Source organism: Cebus imitator, unplaced genomic scaffold, assembly GCF_001604975.1.
Source record: "Cebus imitator isolate Cc_AM_T3 unplaced genomic scaffold, Cebus_imitator-1.0 Scaffold525, whole genome shotgun sequence".
NCBI classification, from domain to species: Eukaryota; Metazoa; Chordata; class Mammalia; order Primates; family Cebidae; genus Cebus; species Cebus imitator.
In genome coordinates this window covers 367,587-395,048 of record NW_016107840.1, presented here as the reverse complement: position 1 = coordinate 395,048, position 27,462 = coordinate 367,587, and the positions used below count along the sequence as shown (strand labels likewise).

Here is a 27,462-nt window from a genome sequence, read left to right as displayed (position 1 = left end):
CTTACAATATTTTCAATGTTTGATGGGGCTTTTGGGACGTAAACCTGTCATAAGTTGAAGAGCATGTATATTGGGTTTGCTTGGAGTTTGTGGGGTTTTTTTTTCCTTATTTGGTTGTTTTGTTTTCTATCTTATATGAGCAAAGGGGTTAAAAAATTTCAGAAAACACCTGAGAGGAAAACTAAATCTTCCTACCATTCAATCTAGCACATCCATTAGTAAATTAGAATGAGTGAAAGCCCCCACTGTCCAAGTGTAGAGGCTGGGCTCCTTGGAACAGCTCCAGGGACACTCCAAGTACTTTGAAAAACACCAATCCAGCCAAAACTTCCCATTCATTTTCTGCAAAAGTTGCCAAGGCTCACAGATGCCTTTGGGTTTCACCAAGGTCACCCAGTTAATTATTGACATAGCAACTCCCCTCGCAAAAAATCAAAATAATCTCCTACATCCCATGTTGGGATGCAGGGTGGGGCCTGAGCTAAGTATGTCTACCCAGAGTCCAAATCCGGGACAGACTTGAAAAGCTTTCTAATCCACCTATACACAGAAGAATGAAGCTTGGAACTCATTTCAAAGTTGTGTCTACTGGTGATTTAAAGACACACCCCTCTCTCCCACATGCACACAAGCACAGACCTGCATGTGCACTATCTCTTCCAGAGTCTGATGCTCCAGGCCCCCAGCACATGTGAAATCCAGGTGTGGCTTTCTAGGCATGGCCTCGTAAGGAAGGGCCTGGCTCACTCCTCGGCTCCCTCCTCCCAGCCAGAAGCAGTTAATTGCCAGCTCCAGGCTGCCTCCAGCCCAGCCCTAATCGCAGATCTCCGGCTGGGCTGTGCTGAGGCTGAGCTGGCCAGGCCAGGCTGGGGTTGTGTGAGCAGTGGGAGCATTCTTCCAAGGTAATGATTAAGCTGAGTGCCTGGTAGGGGCACGGGCTGAGAGCCGGGAAGGTGAGTCCTATTCACACCTCCGCCAGGCTGCGGTGGCCAGGACTGGTTAGGGAAGGCAGGGCCCCAATGTGCAGGGGCCTGAGCCAGCAGCCACAGCCTTCTACCTGCACAAGGGCGGCCTGGAGCATCTCAGGGTTGGGGCCTTTGCTGCCTGACCTGCCAGGACTTTGTCCTCACCTCCGGCGCCATGAAGCTCCAGGTGTTCTGGACTGGGCTGGAATACACCTGCCGGCTCCTGGGCATCACCACTGCTGCAGGTAAGACCCCGCCTACCGGCTGCTGTTCCTGCACACTGGCATGGCAGATAGGGCTGCCTGAGGGGTGAGAGGTGGCTGGGAGACAGCAGGCACATCTGGCCACTTCTGTGCTTCCAATTTTTCCCTAGACCCCCAGAAACACTGCTCTGCAGAGCAGCAGCAGGTGCAGTGGGACAACCTCAGGCCAGGGGCCAGAGGGCTGGGTGCTGGATCTCTGCTTGGCAACTCTTCCTCCCTGTGACCTTGGGAAGCCTCAAGATCCTCATCTGCAAAATGATTCCAGGGGTCCACCCCACCTCCTCAGAGAGTTGTCATGAGGTAGAGGTGGAGACAGAAGGTGAAGGTAGAAAGTTCTGGGCCTCACTGTGTAGCTACAAAAGGTCACCTGAGCTCATCCTGCTTTACTCAAACCGCAGCCCTGCCTCATGGAGAGAGAATTCCCAGTCATGAGCAGCTCTGCCCTGGGGGGACAAGCTGAGCTAGGCTGCACACAGAGATCACAGGCTTCCCTCAGTCCCATGCTAGAGCCTGTTAACAGAACATTCTGTAGGAACCCAGGCCCCCATCTGTAGTTTGCACTGTGGTCTTAGCAGCAGAGATGCTTCACTGTGCTGGGCTCCCCTCCCTCACCCAGTGGGATCACAGGGCTGCTCAACTGGCCAGGAGGGCAGACGGTTAGGGCAGAGCCCCCAGCCACCATCCTGAGCCCTGCCTGCTCACTTCCCCAGGGCAGGCCTGCCTCTTACTCCCAGACCCCCTAAGGGGCCAGGATCTGTATTTCAGAAGTGAAGAGGCAGCGTTCTGATCCCTTAACTCTGAGCCACATTGTCCCTTGGGGACAAAGAAAAGACACACCCCCTAACAAAGCCCTTCCCCACCACTGGGCAAAAGCTTACCCACAGGTCTTGCCAAATGGGAAACTTCTCCCAGGTCAAATTCAGGTAGTGCTGGTTCCCACCCCAGCCCAGTCACTTGCCTGATGTACGACCTTGAGGAGCCCCTGACCCCACTGGGACTGCACTTTCCAATCTGTACGATGGAGATGCTGGCCAGGTGTTTGGACAGATCAAGGATGCAGAAATTGAGCATGGCTAAGCGGAACTGAGGATGAAAACTTCTCAGCAGAAGCCCCCATGACACACTCCAGAGCTCAGTGGGAAGCTGGGTCATTTCTAGAGCACTGGGCTGGGTTCAGCTGTGAGCTGGCCAGTGGGCTCTTCCAGTATCTAGGCTGCGAGTTAGATCATGAAGGGCTGCTGAGTAGTTTAACCCTGCCCCTCCTGCTCCAAGATGGAGCACTTGAGCTCAAATGCAGGTGGTGACCTTGCCCAAGGTCATGCTGCATGTCAGAGGGACAGACAGCCCCGAGCCCTGGTCCTTCAAGTTTCACAAAGGCCAGGGCTCTGGCCAAAGCCTTCCCTGCCTTCCAGAGTAGGAAGCCCTGCCCAGCAGACAGTAAGAGAAGGTTCACAATTCCTCTGCTGAGGCTGTGAGTAGAGGCACTGATGAAGCAGCCAGATCCAACCCCTTTCAGAACCATGCCATCCACACATACAGCAATAATGCCCAAGGTCCCCAACAAGCCAACAAGCCATCCTGGGGAGAGGAAGGCCACCCTAAACAGGTTTCCAGATGTGTTGATCTGAGTCCACCCTGCTCCCTCTAGAATTTGGTTTCCAAATCTGTACAATGCCAGGAATCCCAGTTTTCCCAGGCACACTCCACCCCGATCTGAGCCCCACCTCCTGTTGAGAGGCTATTCTAAGATGTATGTACCTATCCTTCTAATGGATTCGCTAGAAACAGTTTAACATTCTGATTTATCTCAGTCAACGGAAGAGTCTACAGCCCGCTACACTCCCACCACGCGCGGCGCGCGCGCGCGCGCGCGCACAAACACACACACACACACACACACACACACACACTGTGCTCATCTTAACCACAACCTTTATCTCCGCACAGGGGACTGCTGTTAATGCTGAGAATGGGCCTCCCTCTTGGTTTTGAGATGAGATTCGGACTAAAAATAGCCCATGAGGTGCCTGCTAATGGCCAGGCTTTCAAATGATCTTGCTTGGGCTTTCTAGAATGCTGGGAGCGGGAGGGAGGCTAGGCGGAGGGGTTTGGTGTTCTTGGGCAAATCTCGAGTTTCTTCCAGCATCACTGAACTCCTGGCCTGTTTCCAGTACATAAGATTTGCAAATTCCTTATTCTCTTAAGCCTTTTTTTGTTGAAATCCCCTGTTGAAAAGTCCAGGCTTCAATTATAAGGGCACTGCTGCTGGAGACGAAATAGACTGGAAATAGAGGGCCTCACTTTGCAGAAATCCTAGGGAGGGACCTGAAGTGGCTCCTTGTCCCCTGCAGGTAAGCAGTGTGAATTTCTTAAAAGCTAGAAAGACATGTGACCCAAGGGCACTCAGAGTGTCGCCTGCAGGGACCAGGCAGCTGCTAAAAGGCTATAGCCTCTCATTAGCAGCCTCCTCCCTGCACCCCCTGAAGACAGGATTGGGGCTGTCACAAGCACTGACAGCACCTGGTAGGTGCCTCTGCCAGCATGTCAAGGCCCCATGACTGTGGGTGAAGCCACAGCCTTTGGACGAAGCCTCCTTAGGATTCCTCACACCCCCACCTGCCATTCTTGCCCCGCCTCAATGTCCAGCCTCACATCACAAGAGGTTCCAGAGCAAGCACAGACAAATCATTGTTGCCACCACACAGGGGTAAACAGGCCACGGGCAACTGCACCTGGGTGGAAGTGTTTCTAAAATTAGAAAATTCCCTCCCTTTGCAGCAGTCATGTGGTTTCCAGGCTGTCACAGACCACTCCTGCATTGTTTACACTGGGCTCATTCACATCACCTGCCTGGCCCGGAATGTGGGGGTCGGGGGGCGCACCTGGGTCCATGTGCATGCATACGCCTATGTGATGTCTAAGTGCCTCAGTTGCTGAGACGCAGCATCCATTACTGTCCACAGAAGCAGAAACAGCTGGGAAACCACACATAAGCTGTGAGCACCCCACCTCCCCCTGTGAGGATGCCGGGACTCCTACCTGTCCATCCCTCAAGGCAGGTTCTTCCCACGTCCACTGGAGACAGGGTAAAGATGTCCTGAGTGCGAGACTCAAGCCCCAGAGGAGGCTCAGCCCTGTGACAGGTTCTCAGCACAGACCAAATGGCAGGAAAGGGGGCCTGGGAAATGCCTTTAACTGAGCCTGGAGCACAGCAGGCCAGGGCACTCCTCGTCTATGACATGAGAAAGGGCCTGTCCCAAAGCATTGGTGCCTCAGTGGCTGGGGAAGAGAATGGGAAGAGCCCCCTGTGTGGACAGAGAATACACCTCTCAGGCCCTCCAGGCTGAGGGTGGAGGGAAGGGCAGACATGTCCCTGGGCCGTGCTCTGCAGAGAAAGCCTTCCCCTCCAGGCTGTGCCCTCACACACAGATGCGCATGGGCTTCCCCAAAAGAGACTTACTCAGAAAATGTCTCTGGGCACTTGAGCAAGGCCTCCTAATTTCCCTCAGAACAAAAAGGTTCCAGCTTGAGGCCCCACTGCCCCCGCTCCAGGGCTGTATTTCACTCTCCCAGCCTCTGCCCAGAGCAGGGGTAGCTGAGAATGAACATGATTATTTGAGTAAATACTGTGGCCCAAGCTTTGCACTATGTATTTTAAATGCTTCCAAGGACATTTGGAAGTATCTCATTTCATTACAGTATCTCATTTCATCCTCCTAACTGTCCTTGGAAGCATCATCATGTTCATCCTCATACCCACTGTACAGAAAGGGAAGCCAAGGCTTGGTGGGGTGAAGCACCTTGCTCAAGGTCTCACACCAGGGAGCAAGAAGGCAAAGTTCCACCTAATGGTGGTCTGGTCCTGAGACCCCACTCCTAACCGCTGTTTCTTCCACCTGAGTCAGGATTTAAAAGGATGTCTCTTCATATTTTAATGACCCAAGATGCAGGATGCGAAACACACAGAGGAGGGCAGGAGAGGCTTGATCAGAACTGCCCCCTCCTCTACCCTCTTGCTTCTGCCCGTGGTCAGTTCTGACCAGGCAGGTGGGGTCATGGTGAGCACACAGGTACACTAGAGCACACAGTCCAGTATCACCAAACACTTCCTAAATCTCAAGAGACCAATAGTCAGTGCAGCTGTCCATTCTCTGTCTCAAGATTGCCACATGTGCTTTAACCAGCACCACCATGACCTTCTCCAGCCAAACCTGCTTCGGGACCCCATCTGGGGACAGTCAAATCTGCACACGTTTCCAGAGGGAACTATCAAGGTAGGGCATGCTTTGATGGGTCCAGAGGTGCAGGGCTGACTGCACGCTTTATGTTCATAGTCTCACTCTAGCCCCGCAAATGCCTGTGAGGCTGTCCATCCCTCAAAGCAGGTTCTCCCCATGCTGAGTGCAGTCCCATTTTACAACTGAGGAAACTGAAGCTCAGAACGTTGAGGTAGCCTGGCAGAGGTCACATGGCCACGAGACAGAGGTCTGGTGTTGGAACTCCGCTCTGCCCAAACAGGGCTGTGCTGTGGCAGCTCCAAAGCAAAGGGCATAGCAGAGCCAGCAGGGACATGCGGGTTTGGAGGCAGAGCCGTTCTGAGCAAACTCTGCCTGTCAGGCTGACATGCTGTTTCTCACAAATCCAGTGCTTGGAATCAATGTGGGATCACTGAGGGGTTCTGTTTTGTTCCAGGTTTTGACCCATTAACCTGTTTCTCTATGTAATGGACAAGGCCACATTTTCAAATACTTCTGTGCTTCCCACGCAGTTAGAGCCTTGGTTTATTAATATAGATTAAGAGAAAAGAATTATTTAAAACCCAGCTGTTCTCATTATATTTTAAAGAATACACCAAATGCATAGTTTGACCTTAGCCCTGTTCAAAGCCTTCAGGAAAACAAATGCTTCCGAAGCAAACATCTTGGGCCCTCCATGCTAATTTCACCCCTTTTACATGTATATCCCCGTGACCACCTCCTGCTGTTTAAGAAAGCAGGAAGCATCATGCACTCCAAGGCCTCACAGGTGATTTCTCACCCAAGCCAGCCCACATTGTGTTTCAGACCTTCCAAGTGAATGTTGATTGTTTTCCTTTTCTGATACAATCGGCTCCATGAGTAAATGAAATCTGCCTCCCTTTGTTCCCCCCACCCCACCCCCCACCTGCTGCAGTGGCCAGTGGCCAGGGAAGAGAACGGAAGAGCGCCCTGTGTGAGGCAGAAGATGCACATCTCAGGCCCTCCAGGCTGGGCGTGGAGGGAAGGGCAGACATGTCCCTGGGCCCTGCTCTGCAGAGAAAGCCTTCCCCTCCAGGCTGTGCCCTCACACACAGATGCGCATGGGCTTCCCCAAAAGAGGCTTGCTCAGAAAATGTCTCTGGGCACTTGAGCAAGGCCTCCTAATTTTCCTCAGATCAAAGAGGTTCCAGCTTGAGGCCCCACTGCCGCCACTCCAGGGCTGTATTTCACTCTCCCAGCCTCTGCCCAGAGCAGGGGTAGCTGAGAATGAACATGATTTTTGAGTAAATACTGTGGCCCAAGCTTTGCACTAGGCAGACAGTAGGATTTGGTTCAAGCATTTCTTCCTTCACTACTTTGTGCCTGTGCCTTGTTTCTCGATTTAGAACAAGAAATCTGGAACTTCAGTTAGGTTTCATTTACTTGGCAAAGAGTTGCTGAGCTCCCAGTCATGCAGTGGAGACACACGGATTAGGATGGCAAGACCTTGCCCGGTGTGAGCACATGGGCCGAACAGAGAAGCAAACTAGTAAACGCACATCCAAGCACCAAGCACGGCAGCGCAGTGTTTGGGAGAAGGTCTGAAAACACAATGTGGGCTCGCTTGGGTGAGAAATCACCAGCGTCTGTGTCCTGCTCTACCTCTTACCAAGTGCATGACCTTAGGCACGTCACCTAACCTCTACAAACTTCAGTTTCCTCATCTACGAAATGGGGACAACCACTGTATCTACCCTCTGGAGTTGTGAAGACTCAATGAAACAATGGCTAAAGTAGCAAGCTGCCTGGCACACAGATTCTCACTCAGCGTGGGCTAATGTTAGAGGAACGTGCAGAGCACAGAGCTGCGTAGCATGAGTTATCGGTTCCTTTTGTAGGACAAAGAAGAAAGAAGATCCAAGGAAAGGAGCAAAGCAGCATGTGGCCCATAAGGCTGGAAGGAGGAAGGGGCTACACTGGAAAGGGCCTCATACTGGGAGACATTTCCCATCACATTCTGAGCTTGGGTTGTGAAGATCAGCCCACAGGAACTGGGCTATTGCTACACCACATAGAGTGAGGCAACCAGAGGAAAGATGGCAGCCCTGTTTTATTTTTCATGGAATGACAGCTCTTTCAAGATTGTCCTGAGTTCTGTTCAGTCTTCTGAAGACAGCTGCGAACAAAAATAAATGTTGTCCGATGTAAGTGGCTGACACTGTGGAGAAGGGTCTCAGGAAACCCCCCAGGAGGCCAGGAAATGGTCAGATGAAGAAGCCTGGTGTGTGTGGAATGGATGGAGAACAAGGAGGGCACAGACAATGCTATCTGGAAACCTGCCATGTGGATGAGTGAGCAGATGCATTCTCCTTGAACACTGAGAAAGAGTAGGAAGTGAATACTTCGGGTTTCCCTGACATTGAGATCTGGAAGAAATGTCTCCTGTGAGCCTGTATAAGTTTGTTTTCATGCCACTGATAAAGACATACCCCAGAGTGGGAAATTTACAAAAGAAATAGGTTTAATTGGACTTAGAATTCCACGTGGCCGGGGAAGCCTCACAATCATGGTGGAAAGCAAGGTGGAGCAAGTCACGTCTTACATGGACGGCAGCAGGCAAGGAGAGAGAGCTTGTGCAGGGAAGCTCCTCTTTTTAAAACCATCAGATCTCCTGAGACTTATTCGCTGTCATGAGAACAACACAGGGAAAAACTTGACCCCATGATTCAATTACCTCCCACCAGGTCCCTCCCACAACAGGTGGGAATTGAAGATGAGATTTGGGTGGGAACACAGCCAAACCGTATTAGGGTCCTTACAAGGAAGATGCTATTCTACACGGGAGACACTACCCTCAATAGTGCCAATGAACTATGTGAGTCTGCAGAGTCCTTCCTAATCACCAAAGAGAGGGGTGTTAGCCAGGGTGGCCTCACAGGTGAATTCTACCAACACTTAAGGAAGAAATAATATCTACTCCACACAAATTCTTCCAGAAATTTGAAAGGAGGGACTACTTCTCAACTCCTTCTATAAAATCAGTATTTACATGGATTCCAAAACTAGACAAAGATATCACAAAAAACTATAGACTAATATCCTTCATCAACATAGATGCAAAAATTCTAAGCAAAGTTTTAACAAATAAAAGTATATTGAAAGGATAATATAACCAAGTGGAGTTCATCTCAGAAATGCAAGGTTGTTTTAATATTTGAAAAATCAGTTAATGTAACTGATCATGTGTTATGGACTAAATGTTTGTGTCCACTCAGCCAAATTCATATGTGGAAATCCTAACACCCACGATGACTTTATTGGGAGGTAGGGCCTTCTCTGAATGGAATTAGTGTCCTTATAAAAGAGACCAGAGACAGTTCCCTGGGCCCTCTTACCATACCATGTGCAGTTACAGTGAGAAGACAGTTTTCTATAAGGAAAGGGGCCCCTCAAACACCAAATCTGCCAGCAGCTTGATCTTGCACTTCCCAGCCTCCAGAACTGTAGGAAATAAATTTCTGTTGTCTATAAGTCACCCAGTATATGGGATTTTGTTATAGCAGCTGAAATGAACTAAGACATCATGTTTAAAAACTAAAAAAGAAAAGCCATATTATCATCTAAACAGACACCAAGTTTTAAGTAAAATCCAATATTTCTTTATGATTAAAATAAAACTATCATCAGCAAACTAGTAACAGAAGGAAACTCCCTCAATCTTAAAAGGTCATTACAGAAAATATACATCTACTTAAATGTAAAAGATCAGGTGCTTCCTCCTAAATTAGGAACAAGGCAAGGGTGTCCCCTCTACCACTTCCAGTCAGCAACATACTGGAGTTTCTAGCCAGTGAAAGAAACAGAACAAAGTGCATACAGATTGTCAAGGAAAAGTAAAAACTTCATTCACAGATGACATTATCATCTATAGAAAATCTAATAGAATCTACCCCTAAAGCTACTAGAGCTCATGGAGGGAATAGCAAGATTGCAGAAGGCAAGCTCAATATATAATAATCAACTGTATTTCCATACATTAGCAACAAACAATTAGAAAATGAAATCTTTAAAAATACAATTGATAATAGCATCAACAATCGGAAATGCTTAGGGATAAATCTGACAAAAGATGTAAAATAAACTACGCTAGAAACTAGAAAACGCGGCTGAGAGATAATAAAGAAAATCTAAAAGAATGGAGATATATCTTGTTGATGGGTCAGAAGCCTGGCTCAATATTGTTAAGACATTAGCTCTCCCCCAAATTGCTATACAGCTTCAATACAAGATCAACCTGATGTCTCTTCCAAGTGAATGTCCATAAATGTCTACCATGAAATCCTTCCCTTTTCCCACACTGTCTCTGAACCCTGGCTCACGTGCGTCATCGGAACTGATCTCCACAGGCAGGTAAACCTCCCCACCATGCTTCCTGTTTGCACAACTTCTAAGCTAAGAATCCTGCAGCTACTATCTTACTGTCCCAGATAATTCACAGCAACTGGTTCCAGCATCTCCGTAGTCTTAGAAATGGTGCAAATCTAGCTTTTCACCTCTACCCTGGCGGTGACCACCTGTCCTGGACCATCCATGACCATTGTCATCAGCCTGGAGCATCTTCCCTGAGGTGTCCTTGGAGATCCTGAGTCCAGCAGGAGATGAGAATGAAGGAAAGCAATAAATATATATGGTGGGTTCTGAGGCTGCCCTCAGCAATGGTGAGTACAGAATTCTCATCCAATGCCCGGGCATCCAGTGCCAAGGTCACTGCCTGGCACAAAAATGCAGTTAGTGTGGCCTCTGGTGACTGTGAAGCATCCCATGTTGCCACCAAGGGCATCACAACAAATGCAAGACAGATGTCAAAATTCAACCCATGGAGTCAGAATGGATAAGCAACAGTGGACCGTGGGGTGAAGCCTATGGCAAAAGCCACAGCAGCCTGAGACCAGGGGGATATCTCCTTAGCAGGCAGCCTCACAGATGTCCCCAGCCCCAGGAACGTGCTGGCCTGAGCCCTGTGGGGTCCCTAGCAGGGTTACAGAGGGCTAACACAAGAGATGAGGAGACAGATGGGAGTTTGGGTCACTTATATCCCAACTGGGCTTTGAGAAGGGACCTCAAAGTAAATCAGTGAACAACAAACAACATTTGTGCATAGGGAAGAGCTTTTTGGCCACAAAAAAAAAAAACCACAACCGTGTTAATGGAAGCAAAGGATGAGAATAAGCCCTCTCCTTCCCCTGGAGAATACTGATGGAAACAACCTGCCTCTTATAATAGCTTTCCTAGCCATCGTCTGCATTTGTGCAGCACTCTCATTTACTTAGACCCAGCACTGGTGGGCACCGTTATGCATGGTTTTACTTTCCCCATTTTCCAGAAGAATATGCAGACCAAAGAGTTAATCAGCTTTGTGAGGACGCAGGACTCGGCTTTTCTGATGCAAGCCCCATGTTCTTTCTGCTCCAGGGCAGCCCCCTCCTAGCTTTCATCCACCCACGCTGAAACCCAGAGCTCCAGGATGAGAAGGATGCTCACAAGGTGACTGCCCGGCCCAGGCCTGCACCACAGGTCTTGGCCCAGGATCTCTGATCTCTGCTAAGCCTGAACTACAACGAACAGCTCAGTAAAGCAACACAGAAGCAAGCCCTGGTCCCTGAGAGAAGAACGTTCTTGTACTGAGGCTGGATGCGGCCCAGACAGGAAGGACAGAGACTGGAGGGAAGGAGCTAACGAGACGAGAGAGGCCAGGCTTGTCCTGGAATGGCTCCACTGAGGTGCAATCCACGGTGCCTCCTGGAATTGCGCAGGGAGTGAGACAGAGGCGTAGGGTGAGCTGTGCTGGGGTGGGCATATGATGCCTCTGTTAGGCTGGGGTGAGAGTAACTGGGGGGCCTGAGGTGGGGTAATAGGGAGGGATGGAGGGAGTCAAAGGCCACTAATGGCATGTCAAGCAGCACTGCCCAGCACCCCTGTGCCCCTTCACCTGAACGGGAAAGACAGACAGCCGGATTGAGGCAAGTCTCAGGGCATTTCTTTCTTGCAGAGAATTGGGTGTCATGAGGCTCTGATTCTGGGGGTAGTAGGGCCTTCGTCCCATTGTTTGTTTCCATTGATTAGCTCCTAATCATTGATAAGCTGATCCAAAGATCAGCTCTTCAATCCCTGGTCCCAGCTCAGGGCAATACCCCAGGGGTATCTGTGCCAGTGAGTTGCTGATTCAGGCCAACTGCTTCCACACTGGACTAGTACCCTGTGAAGGCAGAGTTTCCGAGATGCCAGCCCCACTGTCCTGCCAGGAGGATGGAAGGCCAGCGCTCAGGCAAATTCCACAAGGAGCTAGAAGCCCTCAGACCCTGGGCCACCCAAATCTCTGCATGCCAGGGCCACAGCTACCACTCTCAGGGCCAGGGAAGGGCATACACTGCCCCTGAGGGAGGAATTGCCACCTCGGGCTTAGAGTGAGGGCCACATTACATTACAATGAGGACCCCCTAAATGTTACTATAAGCACCCCCTAGATTTTAAGAGGAGCACCTCCTTCATTTTAGAACACCTTTTTATTTAACGGCAAATATCTCCTTAGTTTTAGGGAGAACACCTCCTTAATGAACAAGCACCTCCATGATGTTAGGAGGCATGCCTCCTTCATTTTGAGCCCTGGTGTCTTTCTGGGCCCACCCTGGTCCTGGTTCTCTGGGTGCCATAACTTCTCTGTGTTTAACAGAGAGCCCCGCCTAAATCTGAAAACCTGGCAGAAGCCTAAGGTCCAATTCCACAAAACAAGGAGAGGGCCACCCTCACCCATGGGTTGAAGTGAGGCTTCTGAGAGAGCAGGGGGCCCACCGTTCCATCTCCAGGAACAGACACTCAGAAGACAGGAGAGGAGCTTCTTCTTAACCTGTGCCAATCCCATTCCTCGTTCAAGCCACCACTAAATTTCAGGTGGCACTTCATGTTCACCTCCTGCCAATTCTGGAGATTAATCCCCTGGAAGAAAACACTTAGGAAACTCCAGGCTCTGGGTAAAAACATTTTGGGGTCCTGTATCTATATCATGCGGAACGGGGATGCCTTCCAGGGAGATTTTGTTCCCAGCACAGTCCAATCAGCACACCCGGCCAGGGCCTTCCACAGCCAGCCCAATGTGGCTGTGTGGGGTGAGTGTTCGAGACAGTTCACAAAATTCCTGCAGCAGGGAATCTCACTTTTTTCTTCCTTCACTTTTTCTACTGAGTATGTTTGCAAAATGCAGCTGTGGGAGGGACCTGCTTTGGATGATACAGTGTTCTCCTCCACAGATCCTCGATGAAGTCTTAAGATGTAAAACCACCAATAGGATTCCATGACTCAGTGGGAGTCCCCAGACACCACCCCTACTCCTAGGAGCCTGAATCTCCAAGGATATGGGGCAGATGCTACAGGACCCAGAAATGCTTACTCCCAAGGAGTCAGAATATAATGCTTACTCCTAAGGAGTCAGACCAGACACAGGGACTTCCATGCCAAAATCTCAGGTAGCTAGATGACAGAGTAAGCTGCTTTTCCAGTCACCTGTATGTGGCTGCATAACGGGCCACTCTAAAACGTAGTGACATAAGACTACAATCATGTGATTATGCCCAAAACGTTGTGGTTCAAGAATTTTGGCAGAAAGCAGCGGAAGCAGCTTACCTCTGCTCCAGGATGACTGGGGCCACAGGTAGGGTCACAGGTAGGGTGGCTGGCATGGCTCACAGGGCTGAGGTGGCTCATCTGATGCTTTAGTTCTGATTGTTGGTTGGGTCCATCACTTCCAGTCTATGTCACATCTGCTGGAGCTGGAATGTCAAAGATAACTTCTTCTGTCATTTGTCCTGTGCAAAGCTGAACCAGCTGGGACTGTTGTGCCCCCCCCCATTTCTCTCTCTCTCTCTCTCTCTCTCTCTCTCGCTCTCACTCATTTCTCTCTCTCTCTTTTTAGCAGTCTCTCTACAAGGCTGGCTTGGGCTTCCTCACAATATGTCGATCTCACTTCTCAGAGATTAGCAGGAGTGTCTTCACAACAAAGCTATTCTTAGCCAACTTTCCTGAGAGACAGAACCCAGCACATCGCTGAGAAAACTGGGAGACCTTAGGGTTGGCAGTTTCCACTTGGGAGGTGTGCAGATGAAACGAGATGTATGGAGAGGGCCTACTGTCTGCATGGCATGTAGTGGCACCTGGGTGACAGACAAAAAGGCTGACATACCCAGGAAGCTTCCAATCCCAGACACCTCCTGGCCAGTCCACATCTCTGCCTCCCACTGCTCAGATAAAGCCCAAACATCAACCTGCTATGGCAGGGCATGCCTTCTGCTTTATTCCTTGGAAGCCTCCTTCACTGGGTCCCCACACAGAACAGACCCTCCACTCTCCTGGCCCTGCTGTGCCACTGGACAACAAAGCCACCTGTGCCACACCATCGGGATCCAAGCCAGAACTGTGCTTCAAGTCCAAGTCAACAAAGAAACTGGCAGATACCCTGTGCTGGGAGAAGGGGTGGCCAGGAGCACCTGAAGCTGGTCTCTGTCCCCCAGCCACCACCAAATGTCACCAAAGTCTCTCACCATCTGCACAGGATCAGGGAGATTTCTGAAATACCAATCCAATCTAAAAACGAGCCCCTTCTGCTCACACTGTGGAACCCGATATTTAAGGACCCCACAGTCACCTCGATCCATGGGCACTGCCCATTGCCCCCCACTGTGCCCCTGCTCCTGCTGTTAGGGGCCCCCACCCCCCACAGTGCTTGGCCCCTCCATTGGCACAGGTTCATCCCTGCTGCTTTCCTAGTCCCCTCTGGCTTCCTCTTTATTCATCTTTCCTCATAGTCCCACAAGTGGTCCCTCCTCTCTGGCCCCAGAGCTCCTGGGTGACCTCATCCAGCCTGGGTCACTGCCCTCGCTGAATACACTTTTCTCAGTCCACATCACACCTCTCCTGCTGGACTAAGTATACCCCAGGAATAAGCCCGGTGCCTGGGCCAACCAGTAACCACCGAAGACCACATGGACCTAGAAGAAGCGGGCAGGAGCCACCTCCTCCCCGCCCCAGGAGGGTGGGCCTGCCGCTCCCAGCAGAGCTGCCTGGGCATCGAGACCAGAAGCAGACAGAGCAGAGGACAGAGGAGGGACTCAGTGTGGGTTCCTGTTGTCTCAACCTGGCATGCTCTGTGTCCAGGAACGCAAGCCCCAAAAGTGGGAGGATCAGGCAGGAAGCGATGACCCCTTGGCCTAGATGTCAAAGGGCTTTAGTATCTCTCGTGAGTGCCCCAATGATTCCCTTCCACCTTGTATGCATTGAGGACCCATACTCCTGGCTCCCCACTCTCTCTTCCTCCCGCCAAGGGGCATCCATCAGTCTTGGCATGCAGAATCAGGCCGGCTGTGGTTGGGAGGGAGCTTGTGGGAGAGTGGCCCCATGCCCCTCAGTGCAAAGTGGCTGGCTGGACACTGGGAAAGCTGCCAAGGCCGAGTTGGGGGAAGGAGTCACCTCTTTGCATTGATCACCTGACATCTATCAGGCACTAAGCCGTGCGTTCCAGACTCGTTTTCTCCAATCCAAGCAATGACCCTCTGAGTTATAACTTATTCTGCCCCTTCCACAGATGAGAAAACACAGCTTGGATGAGTTCAGTACTTACCATTTGTGTGTAATGACACACAGAACTGGGATGTCCATCCAGCTCTCATTTCTCTGTTGCCATTTTTTAATTTTTTTTAATGCAAACTAGCACTGTCTCTACAGTATTCCTTGAATGCCCCTCTGACTGCTGACCCTTTGTTTGTCTAAGGTATACAAAACAAAAGGTATCAAAATAGCTCTCCACATGCCAAACGGGTACAGGTCCAGGGAGGAAACTGAGTTCCCAAGGCCCTCTCCTGCCATCTGCTGGTCATCAGCCACAAGCCCCTGCAAATCAGCCAAGATGACCTGCCATGTAGGTGGAGCCCACGCCTGTCCTATGGAGTGCTCGCAGGCATCAGCCCTGACTCAAACACCCTTCCCTGGCCCAGGGCAGGAAGCACTCCTTCCCTAGCCAGTGATTCACTGAGCACCTGTGACATGCTTGGCATCAGTTAGCTCATTGCGGTCCTCATGACCACTGTGTGCAGGAGGCATCATGAGGAAACTGAGACTCAGAGAGACTGAGTGACTGTGCTATGAACTGGAAAATGAGAGACCAAAACTCCGGCTCTGACCTGGGCATGCATCTATAGTTGGGTGGTTGGTTTAACTTACATTCTGTGTGCCTCAGTTTCCTCTACGTAAAGTGGGGATAACAAGAGTACCTTCTCGTAGGACTGCTGCAATGATTAAATAAGTGAATGAATTCTGAGTGCTGAGAACAGGACATGGCGAAAACCAAATAAATGGCCATTTGCCTGCACAACACACACATACTCACATGCACTCACATATTCACACATGCACATTCACACACATACACTCCATACACACACATGCATTCATACACACTCACATAGACACACACACTTACACTCACATATACACTCACACTCACATATTTGCACATGCACACTCACATGCATACACTCACATACACATGTACACACGCTCTCTCACACATACACTCACACACACTCACATATACACTCACATATACTCACATTCACACATGCACATTCACACACATACACTCCATACATACATACATGCACTCACACACACACACACTCACATATATACATTCCCACACATGCACTCATATATACACATTCACATACACATTCACACGCTCACACATGCCACACATGCACACATATACTCACACATACATGCACTCACAAGCTTACCCACACTCACACACACACGTGTACACACGTGCACACATGCATCCCGGCAGGCAGTGGGAAGCAGGAAACACACACCACCTAGAGCTGGCGGCCTCCATCTGGTCTCTGGGCCCTTGCTTTCCAGCATGTGTCCTTGAGTGAACCACACAGGCCACTGAGCTTTGTCCTCCACTGGGAAATGTGGAGAGTGACACTCCTGTGCCACAGGCCTGCTGGAAGGGCCAGGACGTGTGCACCATGGTGTGGAAGCTCTGAAGTGCTCTGTAAGTTTGGACCCTTCAGTTAGGCTGACACTGCAGTGGCCTGTTAGCATCACCAGTGCTTGCCCCAGGTGAGCCAGCAGGGCAGCTGGAACCTGGAGAGGGTGGGAGACTTAGCTTCTCCCTTTTATGAACCGAGGGGCTGGTAGCACATTAGTGTGGGCAGTCGCCCATGAAGCACAGTGGAGCCCCAGAGCCCTCCATCCATCACTCAGAAAACAGAACCGCCTCTTCTCACCTGCCTAGATCCAAGTGCTTTGTCCCCTAATCCCCTGCCCCAGTATCTCTGTGATCACTCCCTTCTCCCGGAATCAAGGGGTGGAGTGCTGGTGGCTTCAGTGCAAGGCTCTTCCCTGCTCTCTAGGAGGGGTGTTTCAGCACTGGACGAAGGGCTCCCTTCAGCTTGGGACACCAGGGGATGGAAGCCCACACAATGTCCCTGCCAGGGAAGAGAGGAAGCACAAGAAGCCTGGAAGCAGCCCCATGAGCAGCAGGGATAGCCACAGCACAGCCCACCATCTTTGACTGGGAGGGAGAGAGGATGAAACCACCCTCCAGCACATAGCAGGGGTGTGATCAGAGCCCAGAGAGAAACAGGGTGCCCAGCAGTGTAATCAGTTAGGGGCAGAAAGACATCTGCTCAGCAGGCTAATGCACTGCCCCTGGAATATTTCTACTGGGGACTGCAAGAGTCAGTGCTGTGCTGGTTGCAGGAAGCCGTGAGAGCCAGCAAATCCCTGTGAGAGAGCACCCAGAGACAGCAAGTCTAGAAAGGCGGGTCCAAGATGAAATTCACCCAGGACAAATGGAAGCTCAGCACCAACTGCCAAGAAAGGGCAGGAGGAGAGCTGAGGCTGAGCAACATCTCCTTGTCAGAGCGAAAGCCCAGGGGTTTCATCAGCACTGGGTCCAAAGCAATGAACAATGAGTGTGACCTGCAGCCACCCCTCAGCAAGCAAGACCAAGACCATGCAACAGCAACCAGTGACCCGAGCAAGAGAACAGGGCTGGAGCACGGCCCATCCATGGCCAAGCCCTGAAGCCAGACACACAGCACACACTGGTGTGGGCCCCAGCACATGGCTGAGAACAGCTGAGAACCAAGGGGCTGGTGGCATGTTAGAGTGGGCAGTTGCTGGGGGCACTAAGGGTGGCTGCTCTGGGGAGGCTTAATCAGAAGTCGTCTGGGCTCTGCCTGGAGTTCCAGGGACCAATCCCAGAGGCTTCCAGCTCTCTTGCACCTTGCCAGTCACAGCTGCCTGTGCCATGAAGAGAAGAATCTACCTTGGCTATCAGTCCCCAGGGATGAGGCTCACTCCACAACCAAGGAACCCTTAACAGGGCAGTGCTGTGGTGTAGAGCACCAGGCCCACTCTTCCTTCTTCTCTTGCCCCTTAGTGTTGATCGGCGTGGGCACTGAGACCTTCCTCCGGGGGCAATTCAAAAGCCTGGCTTTCTATCTGCTGTAAGTATCTGTGCACACGCCACTTTTGACCTGCAAGTTCTGCTCAACTCACCCTACGTCTGTCAACTCAGAATAATGCAGAGCAGTGCCCTTCCCATGCTAGTTCCATCCTTATCTCAGGGGTGAAGGGAGTCAAGGGGGGCTCTAGAATAGTTCCTGGTTTGTGCAGACCATCCCGTAAATCAATGAATTATCCATTCTACCCACCTATCCATCCACCAATTCATCCAGCCAGCCACCCATCTATCCATTTATCTGCCCATCCATTCATCAACCCACCCATACATTCACTCACCCACCAATCTATTCACCCATTCACCCATCCACTCATCCATCTATCCATCCATCTACCCGTCCACCCACCTATCCATCTATTCATCCATCCACCCATATATACACACCCATTCACCCGTCCACCCACCCATTTATCCATCTATCATCCAGTTTATCCAGCCAGCCACTCATCTATCCATCCACCTGCCTATTCATCCATCTATCCACCTACACATCCATCCATCCATCCACCCAGCTACCCATTCACCCAACCATCCATCTATCCACCCTCCATCCATTTATTCACCCACCCATCTATTCATCCATTCACTCACCCATCCATCCATATACCCACCAATCTATCCATCTAACTATCTATCTATTCATTTACCCATCCATCCATCTATCCATCCATCCAGCCAGCCACCTACCCAACTATTAATCCATTCATCTATCTACTCATCCATACACCAACCCGTCCATGCATCTCATCAATCATTTCTTTTTTTAGCAAACATTAACTGAGCTCTTGTTTTAGAGAGAGAGGAATCAGGTCAAAGGAATACATATTTGACCTTCTCTACATGCTAAACACGGTTAAATGTCTTATTTGCATTATGTTATTTAACTTTCACAGCACTGTAGGAGCAGTGCATATTGGTCTAGTTTTACAGATGAGAAAATTCAGGAGTAAGCAGGTTAGCCCACATCACCAAACTCAAGAACAGCAGGACTTAGATTTGCATCCAAGACCCTTTTGCTCCCAAGATGATGTCCTTTCTTCTCCACTACCAGCTACCTCTGCAAATGTGCCCTGGCAGGAAGGTGATCACTGCACAGCGGTGACCCAGGGGGTGAGAAGAACCTGGGTCTCTACCCCAGCATCTCTGCAGCCCCATCCTAAGGGGCTTCCAGCAGTTTCTTCCTAATGATATAGGAATCCTGTGTGTTCTAGCCCCCCTAATCCTGAGGAGCTTACTGAGCTGAGAAGCAATAGGTAACAGTTTGCCTGGCTGCCCCACAAATGTCCTGTTCTGCCTGCAGGGTCACCAGGCTGTGACCTCCATTCCCCTCCCTCCTCAGGATCTGCCTCCACCTTCAGATGATAGAGGGCTGTGTGCCCATCGTTGATGGGGCAAACCTCTCTATGCCTTAGTTTCCTCATCCTTAAACTGACAGTAATTATAGTGTTTATTGTAAAATTATTGCAAGATATTTGCAAGGCCTTTAGAACTGTGCTTGGCCCACAGCAATCATTACATAAATGTTAGTTATTATCATTTTAAAACCAGGGAGTAAGAGTGAGGCTGACACTGAGCGGCATAGAGAGTGAGAAGAGTGGAGATCACCAAATGATCTAAATAATCACAGGGAGAGAGAAATGATAACTAGAATTGGTATAATCACAGTGTGCCAAGCATGGCCCCAACAGCTTTAAAAATGTCATTTAATTCTTAGAACAATTTTATTGTTGATGCACTGTAATAACCCACAGTTTACAGATGAGGACACTGGGGCACAGAAAAGTCACACCTCTAATCTGTGGTCACACAGCTGATTGGGAAAAACACCCATGGCGCTGAGGAAACCCTGGCCTAAGCCGCCTTCTGTACAACACTATCCACTTTCATTCATTCATTCATTCATTCATTCATTCATTCATTGCAATGCCCATTAATGGAGCCCAAGAATGCCCTCTGGCAGTTCACAGACTGGTGGCTCTGGTCATATGCTACCACATGGAGAAGCGGGAGGAGGTCACCAGACAGACTGGAGAGGGAAGGGGAAGGCTTTCCAGGAAGGACTCACTTGTGCAAAAGCTCTGTGGCACCTGATAGCTTTCTATGTTGTCAAGGGAACATGGAGAGTAGGCAGTGAGATCCTCCGTTAGTGCTTATTCCATTTCCAAGTATTCTGATGTGAGTCTAGGGGTGGCCAGGGAGCCATGAATTCAACACATTCCTCAGCAGAGGCTGATTGCAAGGTCCCTGGACCACACTGGGAGCATGAGGAGCCTTCGAGGCATTCTGTTTCAGGAGGAACATGATGAGATTCAGGTGTCAGGCAGCCCAGAGTGACAGAGTGGAGGAGCAGGAGACAGGCCGGGATAAGTGAGGAAGTGGAGCCAGGGAAGGGGTCCAGGGTGCAGGCCCTGAACCCAGGCAATGTCCAGGAGGTCAGAGAACAGCAGCCATTTGGAAGGTGTTGAAGGAATGTGATCAACAGCTCCTGGTGACTGTTTGGGCAATGAGAAAAGGAAGAAGGGAAGGGTCAGGAACTAGTCCATCTTTAAGGCTGGAACACAGGCAGTGGGTGTCCGTCCTGGTGACCAGCAGGTAGAAGGACATGCCTGCCAGTGTCACACAGGGTGCCAGGTGAAGGCCATCTCACCTGCTGGCCACGGTGCCCTCCCCACCCATCTCTGACCCCTGGCCCCACCCCTCCCCAACGTGGCCCAGTCGGGGACGGGCCCTGGTGACTGTTGTCTGGGTGAGTCTAGGTCAGTCCGCTGGCTGTAGATGTGATGTCCAGGAGGCCATGTGTGAGAAGTCAGCCTTCAGGAAGTGAAGGAGGACAGAGGTGCCAGCCTCCCTCACCTCTCTCCACCCACAGGTTTACAGGAGCCGCTGTCTCCATATGCGAAGGGGCCTACTTTGTGGCTCAGCTGCTGGCCATCTGCTTCCAGTAAGTAGTCTCCAAAGAGACCCCTTCACTGCCCACCCTAGCCCCAGACACCCCAGATGTCTCCACCCAAGAGCTCACATCCAGGGGATGTCCTGCTCCTGAAGCCACCATGGACAGGATCCCCCCACCCCCTGAGGTACAGCCAGCCTTGCCTGGAGGTGGGCACACATGCTCCATTGCCTTCTTTGCCTTGGCCCCAACCAAGAGAACCAACCAACACATTCATTTAGGCCCTGCCCCTGCCCGGAACCCCCAGAAAAGTCCAGCCGCCCCTCATTGGGCCCCGGTGTCTGAACCATCCTCCATGGGATAAGGACCCTGCCCCAAGCTGGGAGTGAGCAGAGCTGGTTTTGGGAACTGGCTCTGTCTCTTCCTAGGGTTGGGGGTGAAGTCAGGGGTGGTACGTCATAGGGCAAGAGGGCAGACCCTACAGGATCTCTTGAGGCCCCTGCTGCTGCCGAGCCTACACTCAGTAGGTGAAAGCTGTCTTCAGTGGGACCAAGGACTGGGGCCCTGGACCATGGCTCTCAGAACCTAAACACCGGTCCCTGGGTGGTCAGTGAAAGAGCTAGGCCTCAGATCCAGCTGTCCCAGCACCTTGCAAGGCCACTGGCCACCTCCCAGGCTCACCAGCCCTAAGGCAGAAAGCTTTCCCCCTTTCTGCTGAATTCCATTGCCAAGGTATGCTTGAAACTTCAGCTGGGAGGAAAGCTGGGGAGGAATCGGCCCTGGATGGACTCCACTGCACCCCGCCACCAGAAACACACAGGAATGGGCGCAAGGGGGCACCAGTGAACCATGGCAATCCTTCCTGCTGCGCTTAAGAGAGCAGTGCTTTGGGCCACCTACTCTGTGCACTCTCTCAAAGCTACAGGGGCAGGATGCGGCTGTGCAGAGCCCCAGCTCTAGGCCAATTCAGAGGATGAAGGTGCTGGGTCTAAAGGCAGGCACTTGCCCTCTATAAAACCTGAAGGCAGTGCCCCTGAAGGAAGCTGCTAAGCCTCAGGCTTCTGCCAGGGATGTGCATGGTCCTGTGCAGTTAGGAAAGAAGCCCTTCTAGGCCAACACTGTCCTGTGCTTAGGCGAGGCTGGGCGAACAGGGCACAGCTGGATTCCAGCATGTCCACCCACCTGGCCAGGCCTCCTGTGCAATACACTACAAGCACAGCTGCCCCGGCCCAGGGCTCCTGAACTGCACACTTTCTCTGCACTGTGAGCCCTGAGCCTCCCACTCTCTTCCTCCCTGACCCAGGCAGCATCCTAAGAGCATTAACCTGATTCCCCCTTGACCAGAAAGATGGGGCTTGGCAGCCTTTCAAAAAATTGTGGACCCTCTAGAGGGACTCAGGCAAGCCCACTCATTGTGGAACCCACAGCAAGGACCACAGGGTCTCCTGTTCAGCCACGGCCCACTGCAGAGCCTGCCCACAGTAGGGACAGGCTCAGACCATGGCGTCCTGTCTTGCTGGGGTTTTCCTGGGGCACATTCTCCTAACCTGGTCTCCCTTCCCCTAGGTGTCAACCAGGGTCCCTAGCAGACAGAGCAAGGGAGAAGGCCTATTGGCTGGGCTGCTTCCAGAAGTTTCTGGCCTACCTGCTGCTGTCGGTAGCCTGCTTCCTGCACCCGGTCCTGGTCTGGCACGTGACCATCCCAGGTAAGAGCATGGGGATAGAAGTTTGCAGCCCCAGCACAGGGGGGCTCTGAGCAGGAGGGGCTACCCCTCAAAGTCCAGCTCCAGTGGTAGCTCCAGGGTCCATACCTGCCCCACTGTCCTCTCTGACCTAGAGGGTGGGCATGAGGAATCACAGGAATGCCAGACATCCTCCATGCTGACCAAATGGCAGGAATGTCCCAAGAAGTGCATCCTTCCTGCATAGAGCCATCCAGAAGTGGAACTACGAAGGGGAGCTCACCTTTCTTCCCACTGACCGTGTGCACTGAGCTTCCCAATGGTGCGACATGACCACTTCCCTGCCCAGACCCTTCCGTATCTCCTCAGTGTCTACCCGTCAGGTCCAAACTGCTCAGCCTGGGTTGAAAGGCACTTTGGCTTGGCACCACGGAAAACCTGCACAGCCTCATCTACTTCCACTTCACTGGGTGCACACCACTGACCAGCCTGGTTTCTGATGGCAGAACCCAGGATTTCTTGCTCCCACCTCTTCAGCTTCATCCATGACCTTTTCTGCTAATGTCCTTCTCCTCTCTGCTCCCTGTCTGTGAAAACTGTGCCCTCTCCTCATGAACCCATCTACAATACGGGGAAGCCAGCCCTTCAGGGAGACCAAGCTGAAAAGCAAAGCCCCCATCTTTCGCATCCCCATCCCAGCCTCCAGATGGACCCCCCAAATCTGATGTGGGGTATGAAAACAAGCCAGGCAAGAGGGCCAGAGCCACAGGGGACTGTGCATGGCCCCACAGCGCATGCAAGGCCTCTGGATTTTCTCCGTGACTCATGTAGTGTCCTGACCTCCGGCTCTTTTCCAGGCTCCATGCTCATCATCACCGGCCTGGCCTACTTCCTTCTGAGCAAGAGGAAGAAGAGGAAAGCTGCCCCCGAGGTGCTGGCCTCCCCAGAGCAGTACACAGACCCCTCCAGCAGCGCCGTGAGCACCACCGGCTCTGGGGACACAGAGCAAACCTACACCTTCCATGGAGCCCTCAAGGAGGGGCCCAGCTCCCTCTTCATCCACATGAAGAGCATCCTGAAGGGGACCAAGAAGTCCAGTGCCCTCCAGCCTCCCAACACACTGATGGAGCTGAGCCTGGAGCCAGCCAACTCCCTGGCCAAGAAGAAGCAGGTACACTTTGAAGACAATGTGGTCCGCATCGTCCCCTCCCTCGCCGAAGGTCTGGATGATGAGGACAGCGAGCCAGAGGAGACCACCTCAGACACGACACCCATCATCCCCCCTCCCCAGGCCCCACTCTTCCTGTCATCTCTTACAGCCACCGGCCTGTTCTGAGTGCTTGCTCCAGCCTGGAGGACGCTCAGTGAGGGGTCTACCTAGCTCAATGGCCCCCACTGCAGTTTCAGTGTCTTCTGAGGTCAGCTTCTCAAGGGGAACCAGACACCCCCATGCTGGCTGAGCCCCTGCGGTCATCAGGAGGTGTGACAGGCCAGCATTTCTGCAGAAGCCTCAAGGGAGGCACGAACAAGGCTCACGCCACCTCAAGCCAGCAGAAGCTCCTTCCTCCTGGCCACAGGTGGGGAAACCCTTGTGATTCCCCAGTGAGACCATCACTCCCACTGCACACGAGGCTGCAGGTGCTACTGCCTCAGCCCAGAAGGGACAGAGGATGTCTGCCCAGGAAACGCCTCTGGGCTTTCCTTACTCCTGACCCAGGGATCAGAACTCCATGAGGAACCTACGGTCCACCCATCTCTGAAGGCCCAGGGAAGCACCAGCAACTTAAGCGTCTCTAAGGCAGGAGAAGGTGGCCATGGGTCTTGACCATTCGAGACTGCTCAGGGCCAGGAAGAGAGGCTGCAGGCCTCTGGTGGGAGGAGCCGGCCATTGGCCTCATTCTCTGCATGCTCTAGGGCTGGGGCTGAGCCGCTCAGGGAAACAATACCACTCTGTGCTCACTGTGGGAACGCCAGGCCAGATGAGCAAAGCTCATTCCAGAAGCATGGCTGGGGACTCCCTGCCTCCCCACCACATGGCCTTTCCAAGATTCCAAGTAGATGATGCAAACCGAAAGCCACTAAAAGCCTATGGCAGTTTCCAGCAGTGAATGCCATGGCCCAGGAGGCAGTGCCCGCTGTGTGCAGGACCACAGAGGCTGCCCAGAGGTCACACAGCATAGAGAAGTGGCATCCTTAAGTGCCTGGCAGCAGAGTAGGTGATAAATATAAACATCTTCAAAATGGAAGGAAGGTGGGGGAGGAAGAGGAGGGAAAACGGGAGGATAGGGGGAAGGTGGGCAGGCAGGCAAGTTCTCTGCCGTGGAGCCACGGAAGTGACAGTTAACCCAGAAGAAACAAAGACATTGAATCAAATGTTCCTTTGTAAACTATAAAGGATTTGCAGTATAGATTTTCCTTCTAAAAATTGCTGTTGGGTCCATGAGGTTGTTGCCAGGAAGAGCAGACACACCACGCTTCATGGCAACTGCAGTGAGAGAACAGTCAGAAGGAGAGTCCTGTGGCTTCCCAGTCCCCGTCGGGGCTGACGCCAGGCTCTATAAAATGAGCCTTAGAGCGCACGCTCCACAGTCTAATGAGAAACCTGTGTTTGTGCTTGCACACTTTTCAACGTTCCCTACAAGTTATTTTTACAAAGGTATGAAAATAATGGCCAACCAGAAGCTAGTATCAGTTTGGTGCCTAAATGCAGCAGGTGTTCCAGATAAGCAGATAAGCAGAGTGCTTCCTGTGGTAGCCCAGGTCTCTCCAATCAGATGACAAATGGCTAATCAAGACATTCCTGCAAGCCCTCGATGGCGAGAGTAGCAGAGCGCTTCTACAGCTGCCATCAAGGCAGGACCTCAGGATCTGACCATCCATAGTCAGGGAAGAGTGAACAATATGGGACATGGGTATGGGTAGGCGGTAGGCAAGGATGGTGCCCCGTGGCTGATGGGCCAGGTGTCCCAGGCAGGCCCCTGTGCACAGAAAGAGTCTAAGCAGAGTGGAGCCAGACGTCTTCCCCCTGTCGTGTGTGGAAGGGGAATGCAATGGCCACTGACACCCTCCCAGCACAGGCATGGCCAGCCTCTGACGTTCCTGTGCATCAGAGCACTCTTTCCTCAGAGCCCCAGCCAGCAGAGCTGGATGGCCAGGTCGCAAGAAGCAAACCAGAAAGTGTGATGTCAGAGCTGTCAGATCCCGTTTAATAAACACTTCTGTAAACCCAAGTGCAGAGTGTTGTTTGGGGTGTGTGTTAGAGGTGGGATGTGTGTTGGGAGCACGGTTTGGGAGGTGTCTTAGAGTGTGCGCTGGGAGTTCCAACCATGATATGATGGAATTCTGAGGCACCTAGGCTTCCTGGAGATTGTCATCAGTGAAGGGAGAGTCTGCTGGCGTGCAGTGTTAGAGGACAGTTATGATCTTACCTAGGTTAATAAAGTTCTCAAACACTCTTATGGCTACCAAAAAAAAAAACCCGAAAAGCTGGAGGGAGATCATTAAGCAGGCCAGAACTCTCACCCATCAGTGGACCAGGCAAGAAAGTGGCATCTTCCTCACTTCCTCATAAGCAGATGAGCACCACATACCTCCATTGATTCTCAGCCTGAGAACTCTGTGACCACATCCTTGTCCAGTGGGATCCCTGCAAAGCAGATGTTGTAATAATCTGCACCCTTGCCAAGAAGCAAAGTCTAGTAGGGCTGGCCCTGCTGTGATCCGCCTCCCTGTCCCAGCAGAGAGGGGAGCAATTTGTAGATGAAGAACAGAGTGACAGGAAGAAGAAAGCACACCAGGCTGAGGACCATTTGACCTCCACTAATACCCAACTGACCTTGCTCAAGCCCCTTCTCATCACTGGCTCAGGTTTCCCTATTAAGTGGGACTCACAGCAGTAACTCCACAAGACAGGGGCAAGTGCTTTTCAGAGAACTGCAAATCACAAGTCACTGTGATTGCACCACATCCCTAACCCTATGGAGGCCTCGCCGTCAGGGGCACTGAGGACGCACCACCCTGACTTGTGTCTGTGGCAAGGCCAGTTCAGGTCCAAGAGCACCTGTCTCCACTCGTGTCCAGTGCTAGAGCCTGGAGAGGGTACAACCACCAACCCTTACCTCAGAGGAAAGCTGCAGTGTGGACCCCACATTTGTGAGCAGCTGCACCCTAGGAGTCACACTGTGGGTCCTCTGTCTCCCTCTCCCATCAGCCCTAAGGTGGCTTTTTGGTTTTAGTTTCCTGAAATATCTTTATTGAGATATAATTCATATAACATAAAGTTCACCAATTTAATGTGTACAGCTAGGCCAGGTGCAGTGGCTCATGCCTGTAATCCAAGCACCTTGGGAGGCCAAGGCAGGTGGATCACTTGAGCCCAGGAATGTGAGACCAGCCTGGGGAACATAGCAAATCCTCGTTCCTACCAAAAATACAAAACATCAGCCAGGCATGCTGGCACACACCTGTAGTTCCAGCTACTCAGGAGGCAAAGATGGAAGAATGGCTTGAGCCCAGGAGGTCAAGGCTGCCGTGAGCTGAGATCGCTCCACTGCACTCCAACCTGGGCAACTGAGTGTGACCCTGTCTCAAAACCATCTTTTAAAAAATGTTAAATTTAAAAAAAGTGTACAGCTAAACACTTTCTAGTAGACTCTTAAACTATGTTCGTCAAATGTAAATTCACAACATTTCCATCATCCCCAAAAGGAAACACAACCCAGCACCCATTTGCAGTCACTCCCTACCTCTCATCACCTGCTTTAAGCAACCATTAATCTACTTTTTGTCATATAAATTGAATCGTATAATAATGATTTTTTGTGATTTTGTTTACTTAGCATGTTTCTGAGGTTCATCCATGT

At 51.4% G+C, this 27,462-nt stretch overlaps 1 protein-coding gene and 1 long non-coding RNA gene across 5 annotated transcripts; one reads left to right on the top strand and one right to left on the bottom strand.

Moving 5' to 3' along the window:
* The first annotated feature begins 622 nt into the window (after positions 1–622).
* On the top strand, positions 623–26,086 carry TMEM72 (transmembrane protein 72). Of its 3 annotated transcripts, none has more exons than XM_017514529.2 (5): positions 623–1,210; positions 17,945–18,011; positions 20,898–20,969; positions 22,485–22,624; positions 23,458–26,086. In XM_017514529.2, the coding sequence occupies exons 1-5, from the start codon at positions 1,141–1,143 to the stop codon at positions 23,934–23,936; spliced, it is 828 nt and encodes a 275-aa protein (XP_017370018.1). In that variant the 5' UTR covers positions 623–1,140; the 3' UTR covers positions 23,937–26,086. The 3 variants fall into 3 exon arrangements, with proteins under 3 accessions (XP_017370018.1, XP_017370017.1, XP_017370016.1); XM_017514527.2 differs by having other exon boundaries at positions 1,043–1,210; positions 20,817–20,969; XM_017514528.2 differs by lacking the exon at positions 17,945–18,011.
* On the bottom strand, positions 12,004–27,462 carry LOC108293222. Of its 2 annotated transcripts, XR_005197699.1 has the most exons (4): positions 27,435–27,462; positions 26,123–26,246; positions 13,123–13,268; positions 12,004–12,438 (listed from the first exon to the last, which is right to left on the bottom strand). It is a non-coding gene; the product is annotated as an uncharacterized LOC108293222 (long non-coding RNA). The 2 variants fall into 2 exon arrangements; XR_001820595.2 differs by lacking the exon at positions 27,435–27,462 and having other exon boundaries at positions 26,123–26,911.

Excerpts from the sequence above, each read along its gene's own strand:
- TMEM72 (XM_017514527.2), top strand. The coding sequence starts at position 1,141 with ATGAAGCTCCAGGTGTTCTGGACTGGGCTGGAATACACCTGCCGGCTC. Across the intron at positions 20,970-22,484 it reads CTGCTGGCCATCTGCTTCCA|GTGTCAACCAGGGTCCCTAG; the intron begins GTAAGTAGTCTC and ends CCCTTCCCCTAG. Across the intron at positions 22,625-23,457 it reads CTGGCACGTGACCATCCCAG|GCTCCATGCTCATCATCACC; the intron begins GTAAGAGCATGG and ends GCTCTTTTCCAG.